General features: G+C 49.6%; 1 protein-coding gene across 4 annotated transcripts in view; it reads right to left on the bottom strand.

Annotated features, from left to right (window-relative positions):
• The window catches only part of LOC106610206 (zinc finger protein 827), a 115,697-nt gene that overhangs the window by 54,679 nt on the left and 46,129 nt on the right, over nt 1–14,889 (bottom strand). For 3 of the 4 annotated variants that reach the window (XM_045722759.2, XM_045722758.2, XM_014209404.3), the window contains exons 3-4: nt 9,413–9,588; nt 8,411–8,912 (exon numbers count right to left, since the gene is read on the bottom strand). In XM_045722759.2, the coding sequence (XP_045578715.1) occupies nt 8,411–8,912; nt 9,413–9,588 (678 nt within the window). The remainder of the gene's footprint in view (nt 1–8,410; nt 8,913–9,412; nt 9,589–14,889) is intronic. The other variant, XM_045722760.2, reaches the window with a different exon arrangement.

Here is a 14,889-nt window from a genome sequence, read left to right as displayed (position 1 = left end):
CTCACTCCCCTTCTCTCCATCCTACACCTCTCTCTCTCACTCCCCTTCTCTCCATCCTACACCTCTCTCTCTCACTCCCCTTCTCTCCATCCTACACCTCTCTCTCACTCCCCTTCTCTCCATCCTCCACCTCTCTCTCACTCCCCTTCTCTCCATCCTACACCTCTCTCTCTCACTGCCCTTCTCTCCATCCTACACCTCTCTCTCACTCCCCTTCTCTCCATCCTCCACCTCTCTCTCACTCCCCTTCTCTCCATCCTCCACCTCTCTCTCACTCCCCTTCTCTCCATCCTACACCTCTCTCTCTCACTCCCCTTCTCTCCATCCTACACCTCTCTCTCACAGCCCTTCTCTCCATCCTACACCTCTCTCTCTCACTGCCCTTCTCTCCATCCTACACCTCTCTCTCTCACTGCCCTTCTCTCCATCCTACACCTCTCTCTCTCACAGCCCTTCTCTCCATCCTACACCTCTCTCTCACTGCCCTTCTCTCCATCCTACACCTCTCTCTCTTACAGCCCTTCTCTCCATCCTACACCTCTCTCTCACAGCCCTTCTCTCCATCCTACACCTCTCTCTCACTCCCCTTCTCTCCATCCTACACCTCTCTCTCTCACTGCCCTTCTCTCCATCCTACACCTCTCTCTCACTCCCCTTCTCTCCATCCTACACCTCTCTCTCTCACTGCCCTTCTCTCCACCCTACACCTCTCTCTCTCACTCCCCTTCTCTCCACCCTACACCTCTCTCTCACTCCCTTTCTCTCCATCCTACACCTCTCTCTCACTGCCCTTCTCTCCATCCTACACCTCTCTCTCACTGCCCATCTCTCCATCCTACACCTCTCTCTCACTCCCCTTCTCTCCATCCTACACCTCTCTCACTGCCCTTCTCTCCATCCTACACCTCTCTCTCACTGCCCTTCTCTCCATCCTACACCTCTCTCTCTCACTCCCCTTCTCTCCATCCTCCACCTCTCTCTCACTCCCCTTCTCTCCATCCTACACCTCTCTCTCTCACAGCCCTTCTCTCCATCCTACACCTCTCTCTCACTGCCCTTCTCTCCATCCTACACCTCTCTCTCACAGCCCTTCTCTCCATCCTACACCTCTCTCTCTCACAGCCCTTCTCTCCATCCTACACCTCTCTCTCACTGCCCTTCTCTCCATCCTACACCTCTCTCTCTCACTGCCCTTCTCTCCATCCTACACCTCTCTCTCACAGCCCTTCTCTCCATCCTACACCTCTCTCTCACAGCCCTTCTCTCCATCCTACACCTCTCTCTCACTGCCCTTCTCTCCATCCTACACCTCTCTCTCTCACTCCCCTTCTCTCCATCCTACACCTCTCTCTCTCACAGCCCTTCTCTCCATCCTACACCTCTCTCTCTCACTCCCCTTCTCTCCATCCTACACCTCTCTCTCACTGCCCTTCTCTCCATCCTACACCTCTCTCTCACAGCCCTTCTCTCCATCCTACACCTCTCTCTCACAGCCCTTCTCTCCATCCTACACCTCTCTCTCACTGCCCTTCTCTCCATCCTACACCTCTCTCTCACAGCCCTTCTCTCCATCCTACACCTCTCTCTCACTGCCCTTCTCTCCATCCTACACCTCTCTCTCTTACAGCCCTTCTCTCCATCCTACACCTCTCTGTCTTACAGCCCTTCTCTCCATCCTACACCTCTCTCTCACAGCCCTTCTCTCCATCCTACACCTCTCTCTCTCACAGCCCTTCTCTCCATCCTACACCTCTCTCTCTTACAGCCCTTCTCTCCATCCTACACCTCTCTCTCACAGCCCTTCTCTCCATCCTACACCTCTCTCTCACTGCCCTTCTCTCCATCCTACACCTCTCTCTCTCAGCCCTTCTCTCCATCCTACACCTCTCTCTCTCACAGCCCTTCTCTCCATCCTACACCTCTCTCTCTTACAGCCCTTCTCTCCATCCTACACCTCTCTGTCTTACAGCCCTTCTCTCCATCCTACACCTCTCTCTCACAGCCCTTCTCTCCATCCTACACCTCTCTCTCTCACAGCCCTTCTCTCCATCCTACACCTCTCTCTCTTACAGCCCTTCTCTCCATCCTACACCTCTCTCTCACAGCCCTTCTCTCCATCCTACACCTCTCTCTCACTGCCCTTCTCTCCATCCTACACCTCTCTCTCTCAGCCCTTCTCTCCATCCTACACCTCTCTCTCTCACAGCCCTTCTCTCCATCCTACACCTCTCTCTCTCACAGCCCTTCTCTCCATCCTACACCTCTCTCTCTCACAGCCCTTCTCTCCATCCTACACCTCTCTCACTGCCCTTCTCTCCATCCTACACCTCTCTCTCACTCCCCTTCTCTCCATCCTACACCTCTCTCTCTCACTCCCCTTCTCTCCATCCTACACCTCTCTCTCACAGCCCTTCTCTCCATCCTACAACTGCCCTTCTCTCCATCCTACACCTCTCTCTCTTACAGCCCTTCTCTCCATCCTACACCTCTCTCTCTTACAGCCCTTCTCTCCATCCTACACCTCTCTCTCACAGCCCTTCTCTCCATCCTACACCTCTCTCTCACTCCCCTTCTCTCCATCCTACACCTCTCTCTCACAGCCCTTCTCTCCATCCTACACCTCTCTCTCACAGCCCTTCTCTCCATCCTACACCTCTCTCTCTTACAGCCCTTCTCTCCATCCTACACCTCTCTCTCTTACAGCCCTTCTCTCCATCCTACACCTCTCTCTCTCACTGCCCTTCTCTCCATCCTACACCTCTCTCTCACTGCCCTTCTCTCCATCCTACACCTCTCTCTCTTACAGCCCTTCTCTCCATCCTACACCTCTCTCTCTCACTGCCCTTCTCTCCATCCTACACCTCTCTCTCACTGCCCTTCTCTCCATCCTACACCTCTCTCTCACTGCCCTTCTCTCCATCCTACACCTCTCTCTCACTGCCCTTCTCTCCATCCTACACCTCTCTCTCACTGCCCTTCTCTCCATCCTACACCTCTCTCTCTCACTGCCCTTCTCTCCATCCTACACCTCTCTCTCACTGCCCTTCTCTCCATCCTACACCTCTCTCTCACTGCCCTTCTCTCCATCCTACACCTCTCTCTCACTGCCCTTCTCTCCATCCTACACCTCTCTCTCTTACAGCCCTTCTCTCCATCCTACACCTCTCTCTCTTACAGCCCTTCTCTCCATCCTACACCTCTCTCTCTCACTGCCCTTCTCTCCATCCTACACCTCTCTCTCACTGCCCTTCTCTCCATCCTACACCTCTCTCTCTTACAGCCCTTCTCTCCATCCTACACCTCTCTCTCTCACTGCCCTTCTCTCCATCCTACATCTCTCTCTTACAGCCCTTCTCTCCATCCTACACTTCTCTCTCACTGCCCTTCTCTCCATCCTACACCTCTCTCTCTCACTGCCCTTCTCTCCATCCTACACCTCTCTCTCACTCCCCATCCTACACCTCTCTCTCACTGCCCTTCTCTCCATCCTACACCTCTCTCTCACTGCCCTTCTCTCCATCCTACACCTCTCTCTCTCACAGCCCTTCTCTCCATCCTACACCTCTCTCACAGCCCTTCTCTCCATCCTACACCTCTCTCTCACAGCCCTTCTCTCCATCCTACACCTCTCTCTCACAGCCCTTCTCTCCATCCTACACCTCTCTCTCTCACTGCCCTTCTCTCCATCCTACCCTCTCTCTCACTCCCCTTCTCTCCATCCTCCACCTCTCTCTCACTCCCCTTCTCAACATCCTCCACCTCTCTCTCTCACTCCCCTTCTCAACATCCTCCACCTCTCTCTCTCACTCCCCTTCTCTCCATCCTACACCTCTCTCTCTCACTCCCCTTCTCTCCATCCTACACCTCTCTCTCTCACTGCCCTTCTCTCCATCCTACACCTCTCTCTCACTCCCCTTCTCTCCATCCTCCACCTCTCTCTCACTCCCCTTCTCTCCATCCTCCACCTCTCTCTCACTCCCCTTCTCTCCATCCTCCACCTCTCTCTCACTCCCCTTCTCTCCATCCTCCACCTCTCTCTCACTCCCCTTCTCTCCATCCTACACCTCTCTCACTCCCCTTCTCTCCATCCTACACCTCTCTCACTGCCCTTCTCTCCATCCTACACCTCTCTCTCTCTCACTGCCCTTCTCTCCATCCTACACCTCTCTCTCACTCCCCTTCTCTCCATCCTCCACCTCTCTCTCACTCCCCTTCTCTCCATCCTACACCTCTCTCTCTCACTCCCCTTCTCTCCATCCTACACCTCTCTCTCTCACTCCCCTTCTCTCCATCCTACACCTCTCTCTCACAGCCCTTCTCTCCATCCTACACCTCTCTCTCACAGCCCTTCTCTCCATCCTACACCTCTCTCTCTCACTGCCCTTCTCTCCATCCTACACCTCTCTCTCACAGCCCTTCTCTCCATCCTACACCTCTCTCTCACAGCCCTTCTCTCCATCCTACACCTCTCTCTCTCACTGCCCTTCTCTCCATCCTACACCTCTCTCTCTCACTGCCCTTCTCTCCATCCTACACCTCTCTCTCTCACTGCCCTTCTCTCCATCCTACACCTCTCTCTCACTCCCCTTCTCTCCATCCTACACCTCTCTCTCTCACTGCCCTTCTCTCCATCCTACACCTCTCTCTCACTGCCCTTCTCTCCATCCTACACCTCTCTCTCTCACTGCCCTTCTCTCCATCCTAGCACCTCTCTCTCTCACTCCCCTTCTCTCCATCCCCTTCTCTCCATCCTACACCTCTCTGTCTTACAGCCCTTCTCTCCATCCTACACCTCTCTCTCACAGCCCTTCTCTCCATCCTACACCTCTCTCTCTCACAGCCCTTCTCTCCATCCTACACCTCTCTCTCTTACAGCCCTTCTCTCCATCCTACACCTCTCTCTCACAGCCCTTCTCTCCATCCTACACCTCTCTCTCACTCCCCTTCTCTCCATCCTACACCTCTCTCTCTCACTGCCCTTCTCTCCATCCTACACCTCTCTCTCACTCCCCTTCTCTCCATCCTACACCTCTCTCTCACTCCCCTTCTCTCCATCCTACACCTCTCTCTCACTGCCCTTCTCTCCATCCTACACCTCTCTCACTGCCCTTCTCTCCATCCTACACCTCGCTCTCACTCCCCTTCTCTCCATCCTACACCTCTCTCACACTCCCCTTCTCTCCATCCTACACCTCTCTCACTGCCCTTCTCTCCATCCTACACCTCTCTCTCACTGCCCTTCTCTCCATCCTACACCTCTCTCTCTCACAGCCCTTCTCTCCATCCTACACCTCTCTCTCACTCCCCTTCTCTCCATCCTCCACCTCTCTCTCACTCCCTTTCTCAACATCCTCCACCTCTCTCTCTCACTCCCCTTCTCTCCATCCTACACCTCTCTCTCTCACTCCCTTCTCTCCATCCTACACCTCTCTCTCTCACAGCCCTTCTCTCCATCCTACACCTCTCTCTCACTCCCCTTCTCTCCATCCTCCACCTCTCTCTCACTCCCCTTCTCTCCATCCTCCACCTCTCTCTCACTCCCCTTCTCTCCATCCTACACCTCTCTCTCTCACTCCCCTTCTCTCCATCCTACACCTCTCTCTCACTCCCCTTCTCTCCATCCTACAGCTCTCTCTCACTGCCCTTCTCTCCATCCTACACCTCTCTCTCTCACAGCCCTTCTCTCCATCCTACACCTCTCTCTCTCACAGCCCTTCTCTCCATCCTACACCTCTCTCTCACTGCCCTTCTCTCCATCCTACACCTCTCTCTCTCACTGCCCTTCTCTCCATCCTACACCTCTCTCTCACAGCCCTTCTCTCCATCCTACACCTCTCTCTCACTGCCCTTCTCTCCATCCTACACCTCTCTCTCTCACTCCCCTTCTCTCCATCCTACACCTCTCTCTCACTGCCCTTCTCTCCATCCTACACCTCTCTCTCTCAGCCCTTCTCTCCATCCTACACCTCTCTCTCTCACAGCCCTTCTCTCCATCCTACACCTCTCTCTCTCACGCCCTTCTCTCCATCCTACACCTCCTCTCTCACAGCCCTTCTCTCCATCCTACACCTCTCTCTCACTGCCCTTCTCTCCATCCTACACCTCTCTCTCACTCCCCTTCTCTCCATCCTACACCTCTCTCTCTCACTGCCCTTCTCTCCATCCTACACCTCTCTCTCTTACAGCCCTTCTCTCCATCCTACACCTCTCTCTCTTACAGCCCTTCTCTCCATCCTACACCTCTCTCTCACTGCCCTTCTCTCCATCCTACACCTCTCTCTCACTGCCCTTCTCTCCATCCTACACCTCTCTCTCACTGCCCTTCTCTCCATCCTACACCTCTCTCTCTTACAGCCCTTCTCTCCATCCTACACCTCTCTCTCACAGCCCTTCTCTCCATCCTACACCTCTCTCTCTCACAGCCCTTCTCTCCATCCTACACCTCTCTCTCTTACAGCCCTTCTCTCCATCCTACACCTCTCTCTCTTACAGCCCTTCTCTCCATCCTACACCTCTCTCTCTCACTGCCCTTCTCTCCATCCTACACCTCTCTCTCACTGCCCTTCTCTCCATCCTACACCTCTCTCTCTTACAGCCCTTCTCTCCATCCTACACCTCTCTCTCTCACTGCCCTTCTCTCCATCCTACACCTCTCTCTCACTGCCCTTCTCTCCATCCTACACCTCTCTCTCACTGCCCTTCTCTCCATCCTACACCTCTCTCTCACTGCCCTTCTCTCCATCCTACACCTCTCTCTCACTGCCCTTCTCTCCATCCTACACCTCTCTCTCTCTTACAGCCCTTCTCTCCATCCTACACCTCTCTCTCACTGCCCTTCTCTCCATCCTACACCTCTCTCTCTCACTGCCCTTCTCTCCATCCTACACCTCTCTCTCACTCCCCATCCTACACCTCTCTCTCACTGCCCTTCTCTCCATCCTACACCTCTCTCTCACTGCCCTTCTCTCCATCCTACACCTCTCTCTCTCACAGCCCTTCTCTCCATCCTACCCCTCTCTCTCTCTTACAGCCCTTCTCTCCATCCTCCAACCCCTCTCACAGCCTCTCTCTCCATCCCCCACCCCCCCTCTCTCTCTCTTTTACAGCCCTTGTGGGATTGAGACAGGCACTGTGACAGCAGTGGTAAATCAGGAGATGAGCTACCGCATGTACACACTCAATCGCTCTTGGCAGGGAGGTCAAAAGAAATAGTCCGGAGGTTCCCCTGAGAAGAAGCTTTACCTCTCTCCCCCCTCCCTTTCTCCTCCTCTCTACCCTCCCTGTCTGCTATACGGCCCAGCTAAGAGTGCAAAAGATCTGAGTAAAGCTTTGGGCCCAACCCCCCCCCCCTTCTCTTTTTTACCAACCGCGCTCCAGAGATGATCATGAAAGCCCTCGGTAATCAAAAGGACCAGTATTCTATTAAAACATCATCGTTATCTCTAACATCACTCAAGTCCACTACTATCCGCTCCTTAAAAACAAAAAAAGTGTGTCCTTCCATCTTTCAAATTCCCTCCGGTACTGCATGAATGACGCCGCCCTTGAACTAAGATGTCCGCCGCCCGTCCGCCACTCTACACTGGGCTGACATTGTGAGAGAAGAAGCCATCTTGGCTCCATCTCCTCTGGGACTTTCCTGGCTTGATTGCGAAGTCTGGGAGTGAAGTGCGACTGGCACCCGGGGGGCACCGGCGCGGAGCAGAACTGGAGGGGGAGGGGTTAACTAAGCCTGCCCAGTCCCTCCGCGACGCACATCGCACGGCGCATCCTAGCCAGGGTCACGGAGCAGAAGTTAAGGGCGCTAATCATTTCAAATTATGAATTCTTCTTAATTTATGAATTATGCATACATTTTTAATTAATCTAATGTTCCGAGGGTTTTCTACCCCCCCTCCTCCCCATCCCTTGTCCCTCTCCTCCTTCCGCATCCCTCGTTCAGGAGATCTCAATCTAATTAGATGGCATTAGGAGTTAGAGTGGCAGCCTCAACCCCGACCTTGGCACCCAACCTCGGGCACACCTTTCCCCATCAATCTTCAGCCATTGTCTCAAAGTAACTGATCCTTTGCCATCGTCACAACACGGTGGAATGCATCTCAACAAACCTGATATGATACCTAGCGTTATTCTGGCTAACGATAGCGTGTTTGTTGTTGATGAGGTTATTGGAGAGGCAAAGCGGAGTGTTGGGGTTATTGGATTGATGAGTTGACGTTCATTGACATTCATGACGAAACCCTAAGAAATATGCTAAGACGGTAAAAAGTCCTGAAATGGCCATCAAAAGTTGCCCACTAGTCTAACGCCTACATAAACCTTTTGTGAAATCTCTTCAGTGATGAATAGGTGTTGGACTGGGTGGCCGATAGTGAGTGTTGTTATTGATGGGTGTTGCTGTCATGGTTACCTGAGAGCTTCATGAGCAGGTCGGTGGCTGTCTTGGTGGTGATGTCCGGGCTGAAGAGGGACGCCGCCGTTGGACCTCCACCAGGACTGGACCGCACCCCCACCCCGACTCCCCCCATAGAGAGGTCCAGGGAGTTGCCACTGCTACCAGGTCGCTCCCGCTCCCTGTCCCTGCAGAGGGTGAAGGGCGACAGCACCGACAGCTCCCTCTCCTGGGGCTCTTCTTTTATATAGACGTGGTGGTTGGAGACTCCAGGGGAGCTCTGGTTCCCTGCGTCTGACTGGAGAGGGGACTCCCCGGGGTTGTAATCGCCCATGAGTGACCCCTCGCCCTCCGTGTCCGTGGTGGCCTCTTCCTTGACCTTGACCCCGTCGGAGGCGGACCCGGAGCGGGGGAAGTGCTGGTGGCAGCGCATGTGGAGCTTGAGGCTGAAGTGGCGCGAGGAGGTGAAAGGGCAAAGTTCGCACTGGAACGTCTCGCCCCGGTCCTGATGCTGGTGGACCTGGGATACAGGGATAGGATGAGTGGTGGGGGTACCGCCGCATTGTCACGGTAACAACAGTCAAAGCAATGATGCTCATTTGAGGACAAGACACTGAAAATTTGCCTAAGGTACAATAGAGAAATGCGTCGGCGTGTTGTCCATTCAACGTGTGTCAATGTCTCGGGCTAATTGTATCTGTCCCTATGCAAATAAATCATTGAAATAAAATGAGTAAAAGAGATTAAATAAGAGCGTAAAACAGTAAGGATTCCCTCAACACCTGGAGCTTCTCGCTCTTGTTAAAATCCCCTCTAGCTTTGGTCTACTAACTACAGTATAATTTGAGGCACGTTACCCGCTACACTAGAGGTGACTTTGACTAGAGCGTGCACCTCCCTTCCTTTGAGCAATTAGTAGCATTAGCACCACTTCCACGATTACGACCTCAGAGGATGGATAAAACGACGAGGTTACAGGTCAAAGGTCAAAGGAGGCATCACAGGCTCCCATCATCTCACCTTCATGTGGGACTTGAGATTGTCTTTGCGGGCGCAGCGGAAGGGGCACAGGGGACACTGGTGACTCTTCAGGCCGGTGTGGATCACCATGTGTCTCTTCCAGTAGCTCTTCCTCTTGATGACCAGGCCACACACCGGACACTGGAACGGCTTCCCTCCGTCCTCCCCCGGGGAACCTGGGAGAGTAGAGGAAAAAGAGGGGATGAGACGTTTATTTATTTCACCTTTATTTAACCAGGGAGTTCCAGTGAGGTCAGAATAATTATTTACCAAGGGATACCTGGCTGAGAAGGGCAGCTCAGTAAAAATACAAGTAATTTAGAGCATACAGTCCCCTGAACAAATACTTAAGCAATGCGTCATTCCTTCCTCGTTTGCTTGATGTCAGTACACCTATCCGATCTATAAGTGTCTGGTAAGGTATACGTAAGGTTTCCACTTCATAGCTTTCCCCAATCCAGCCCATGTCAGATCTGTGATTACCTCAAGGGAAAAAAGGAAGCTAGGAAGGTGAAGGATACATTTCTGAAGTATTGGAACAAGTCCATTTCTCGAGCTGGGAATTGCTTGGGACTTGACCACACGATATTATCACGATACTAAGGTGCCGATACAATATGCATTACGATTCTCACCATTCTATATGTATTGCGATTCCATATACTGCAGTTTTATTGCGATTTGATGTTCCAAACATATTGCTCACCATATGTCTGCTGCAGAGAGACAAGAGAGAGCAATGAGAACACGAGTCTTGATGAGTCATGGAAATAAAAGTGCTGAAAACATCTTGGCTCCCTATTTTAAAAAGAAGATGGAGAACAAGCTATAGGATCAGAAATCCATTAGTTATGGCGCAGGTACAGCCGACTAGCGCTAGCTAATGCTACCTGGATTTTATTAACAAATCTATACAATATCGTCCCAAAATAATATTGCGATATGCAACTATCGACCCCCCCTCCCCACCCCCCAATCACTAGTCCATTCCTTCCTTTCCAGAGAGGAGTTACGGACTACGGAGCCTCACTAAGGTTACTGACGTTGTCACAATTCCCACACCTCTACTAGGTGAGACACGACCTCTAGACACCTCAAGCTGAGAACGTTCAACAAAGCCTGCTGTGCGTCTGCGAACAAAATAAGTCAAACTCAAGGATGTTTTATTATCTCGATTATTGTTGTTGGCTTCATTTCCGGCCTCTATTACGCAGTTTAATTGGGCTTATTAGGACGCGGCATGATTGCATTACAAATTCACCACGGACCTGTCATCGATGGCTTCATAAGTATTCTCCTCCTGTTCCTTGGAAAACATCTGGTAATCAGTGTTTGGTGAAATTACCGCGCTCAGCCATTCATTGACCCCGGGTGTAAAACCTCGAGACTGCCTATTTGCAACAATAAACTGCCATCTGCGGCCCAACCGACTGGAGCGAGGGAGAGAAGAGAGGGGGAGGAGAGAGAGAGAGAGAGAGGGGGAAGGGGGGAGGAGAGGGAGAGAGAGAGGGGGAGGGGGGGAGGAGAGAGAGAGAGAGAGAAAGGGGGAGGGGGAGGACTAGAGAGAGAGAGAGAGAGAAAGAGAGAGAGAGAGAGAAAGGGGGAGGGGGAGGACTAGAGAGAGAGAGAGAGAGAGAGAGAGAGAGAGAGAGAGAGGGGGGGGGGGGAGAGAGAGGAGAGAAGATAACTGTGGACTTCTTGCTCATTGGAGGATGTAGGGGAAGAGGTGGAGGAGATAGAAAAAAGATGGAACAGCGTTTAACTGGTCAGTACATCAGATAGGGGATTCTCTCTCTCTCTCTCTCTCTCTCCAGGGCAATCAAGATCAATTATCAAGAAATGTCTAAAATATGTAGAATTACACGGATTTATGTAACACTAAATATAGGCCAAATGTGTAACAATTTCATACCAGACCAGCCAACTGCAATAAAACAAAACAAAACAATCAATAACCAAGGGCATGTTTTTTCTGTCTGGCCACCAGACAAGTACCTGCATTTGTACAGCATTCCACCGCGACCTTGACGGCTGCAGGTTACCACCGACAACCCTTTTTAACATGCAGATCACAGAATATTACATTGACTGCCTCTCTCCCTCTCATCCATCTCAAGTCAATTTGATCCAGCCATTTTAGATTTGGCTTAAGGGTTACGACACAATCCTTCAAAAGTGGCCATCCATCTACCCTGGAACACACTCCACTGTTCTCCCTAAAGGCTGCTCATTTTCAGAGAGGAGAGAGAGTTGTGTGTGTGTGTGTGTGTGTGTGTGTGTGTGTGTGTGTGTGTGTGTGTGTTGTATTTATTAAGGAGCCCCGTTAGCTACTCTTCTTGGGGTCCAGCAACATTAAGGCAGTTATATACAATTATAAATATTACATGACATTACATTTCACAACCCATTAAGTGTGTCCTCAGGCCACTACTCTACTACCACATATCTACAACACAAAACCCATGTATACATGTGTGCAGAGTGCATGAGTCAGCATGTGTATGTATGTGTCTGTGACTGTGTGTGTCTGTGACTGTGTGTGTCTGTGACTGTGTGTGTCTGTGTGTGTGACTGTGTGTGTGTGTGTCTCTTCACAGTCCCTGCGGTTCTATAAGGTTTTTTTGTATCGATTTTTTAAATCTGATTCTACAGCTTGTGTTAGTTACCTGATGTGGAATAGAGTTCCATGTAGTCATGGCTCTGTGTAGTACTGTGCGCCACCCATAGTCTATTCTGGACCTGCCCAGTGTAAACTGATGGGATTGTGTTTGGCTGGGAGTCTGCTGAATGCTGATCTGAGGACAGAGGAGAAGGCCCTGACTGCAGACTCCTCTGGCTCCAACCTCCACCAGTCTGTACAGAGGTGACTGGTAAAGGGAGGTTGTTGGAGCCAGAAGCGTCTGCAGAACAGACACGGATATGGACACTCGGTTCCTACTGTGCTGAGAGCACACACCGCAGATCCGAGTGCAAATGGTTTGGGTTGGACATCCTGCCAGGCCCACAGACCTTTTCCCAGACTCAGGCCAGAGGGGGAGGGGGATTCGCTCTCTCTCTCTATCAAAAGTGGGGCGAGCAAGCAAAAAAATTCAAATACATGAATAAAGTAAATACAAACCTCACCATGAGATTTTAGCCGTTTTATAATGAGAGTCATAGGGACCAGGGTTTGAGTCCCAGTCAGGGTACCCTACAAATTATACAACGGGTGGGTCTAATCCTGAATTCTGATTGGTTAAAAGCACATTCCAGCCAGTGTCTATTCCACAAGTTACCACCAACTAAATCTATGACGTTAAAACGCCTATTTAGTCTGTTTCATCTGACTGCGCTATCCACTGTCTCAGCCCAGGCAGGGACGTTATTAACTTCATCTCCTCTACAAAAAGCATCTAGACATTATCTCACATTTCTTTTAGACTAACATTTAGTTTTCAACAGAAAAGATTTGTATAAACCTTACTGTCTCTCCGACATTTGCAACATTGTTTCAACATTCCGATTCGATCTCCAACTGTTCCATAGTAATGAACGTGTAGGGGTCGGGACGAGAGAGAGAGGCAGGCAGCGTTTCTCAGCCAGTCTAAATAATTTATCAGCTGGCATCATTTTTATGGATATATACAAAAAAAAGGTAAATTGATAAAAGGTAAAACGAAACTAAGTGTAGCTAGTTTTCTAGTCTCTCCAGCTTCAGGATGAAGTGATTGTGTTAGCTGTGTTGTTGCCTAGCTCCTCTGAACAACACTGTCCTGACGAGAGAGCACATTTCTATGCCAGGTGAAATCGCGCATTATTAGCTCATTGTTATGGATGTATCCAAATAAATGTCACTAGAATACAGCTTAAACAAATGCAGCCACTGTTGTTATTCTTTCTGCACCGTTGGACGTGACTGTAAAGTTAGCCGTAGTTGGCTAGCTAGCAACAAGGGATAAGAACGTTTCCAGCCAGTATGGCAATGGAACATTTAGAACGAATGACTGGGTCGCGTCTCTGACCACCGAACCAGTAGAACGAACGACTGGGTCGCGTCTCTGACCACCGAACCAGTAGAACGAACGACCAACCGGCTTGGGTAGCAACCCTAGATTTGTTTCGGGACTATATCTTGTGGAAGGATGAAATAGTATGAATAAATTCATCAAAATAACGTTTTTAATGAAAATATGTCAATCATTATTTGAATATGTTGGTAACCGGTAACGCGTTGTATAAAAGTGATAATGCCCTCGAAGCCGGTGTTTGGAGGACATATTGGCACGGTTTGCCGGCCCGAGACAATATATCCTCCCAACACCGGCTTCGAGGGCATCATCACTTAATTCACTGCATTGGTTCCCGTGTTAAATAGCACCATTGAAAGCAGTGAAGGCATAGTTCTGCCATTGTTCATGATTGATGTGCTAGTTGAAATATATATCATTATACTAAAGTAATCAGACCTATTCTTACTATATTAAACTGCTTCAGCTTCTATTCAGCTTGAAATCTTCATTTAATACGTTCCATTACTATAACAAAATACATTTTTTGGACAGCTGAAGCAAGCACACATTTTCTTCAGGAAATGTACCTATTCTAGATGAGTCATTTATCTTAGCTTAGAAGAGTTCACTGCAAGCTGACTACTGGCTAGCTTGCGAAATCAACTTATTAAAGTATCTACAAAAGTTTTATAGTGGCATAATCCAAAAGAAAGGCTACTACGTTTTTTATTTTACTGTTCGCATGATTCGATTCACAGCGATTGAACCGAATCCCTACCACTACAATTGTGAAGCGAATCATTCAATTTGTGAAAAATAGTTTAAAATAATAATTTCTTATGAATAAAAAAAAAACGTATTGTTAAAAAAAAATACGAATGTATGTGAAGTGGGGCATTCGTAATACAGTAAATCAAATGTGTACGTCCTTAAAGTGTAATATAAATTCAACATATTAGAACATTTTCTTAGAGACCAGCTTTAATTCCATATAATAAGCAAAAGCTTGGAGAATATCTGTAAACGATAGTTTCAAAACAAGTTGAAAAGCTGAAGAGGATTTAATATCCGAGGACAGTTCAGGATGTGCAAAGTGAAATAAACTAGTACTGACAAACACCCTTGAAAAATGCAAGGTGAAATAACTGATTGAAATGCATTAAAAAAATCTGCTGTTGTTGTTCTGTTCAACCTGGGGTTGGGAAGGCCTTCCACAACGGTTCATTGTTGTAGAAAACCTTGCTAGAGAAACAACACCTTCTGGAATTGATGGATAGCGGCACTATGTTTGTCGCAAGGTTTATACAAAAGGTTCAATGTTTCGAACCTTGTCACGACGACAAAACGTAGCTGACATAATATCTTGATAAACTCACCGTTACATTTACCAAACTGCAACAAAAAAAACTGAATGTAGCTTGCTACTGTATATCCAAAAACTCACCATAAGGCTTATTGACAACAAATGCCACCTCAGGAAGAAATTGT

Source organism: Salmo salar, chromosome 08, assembly GCF_965601325.2.
Source record: "Salmo salar chromosome 08, fSalSal1, whole genome shotgun sequence".
Classification (NCBI taxonomy): domain Eukaryota; kingdom Metazoa; phylum Chordata; class Actinopteri; order Salmoniformes; family Salmonidae; genus Salmo; species Salmo salar.
The sequence above is the reverse complement of the archived record's forward strand: the minus strand, read 5'-3'. Positions and strand labels throughout refer to the sequence as shown.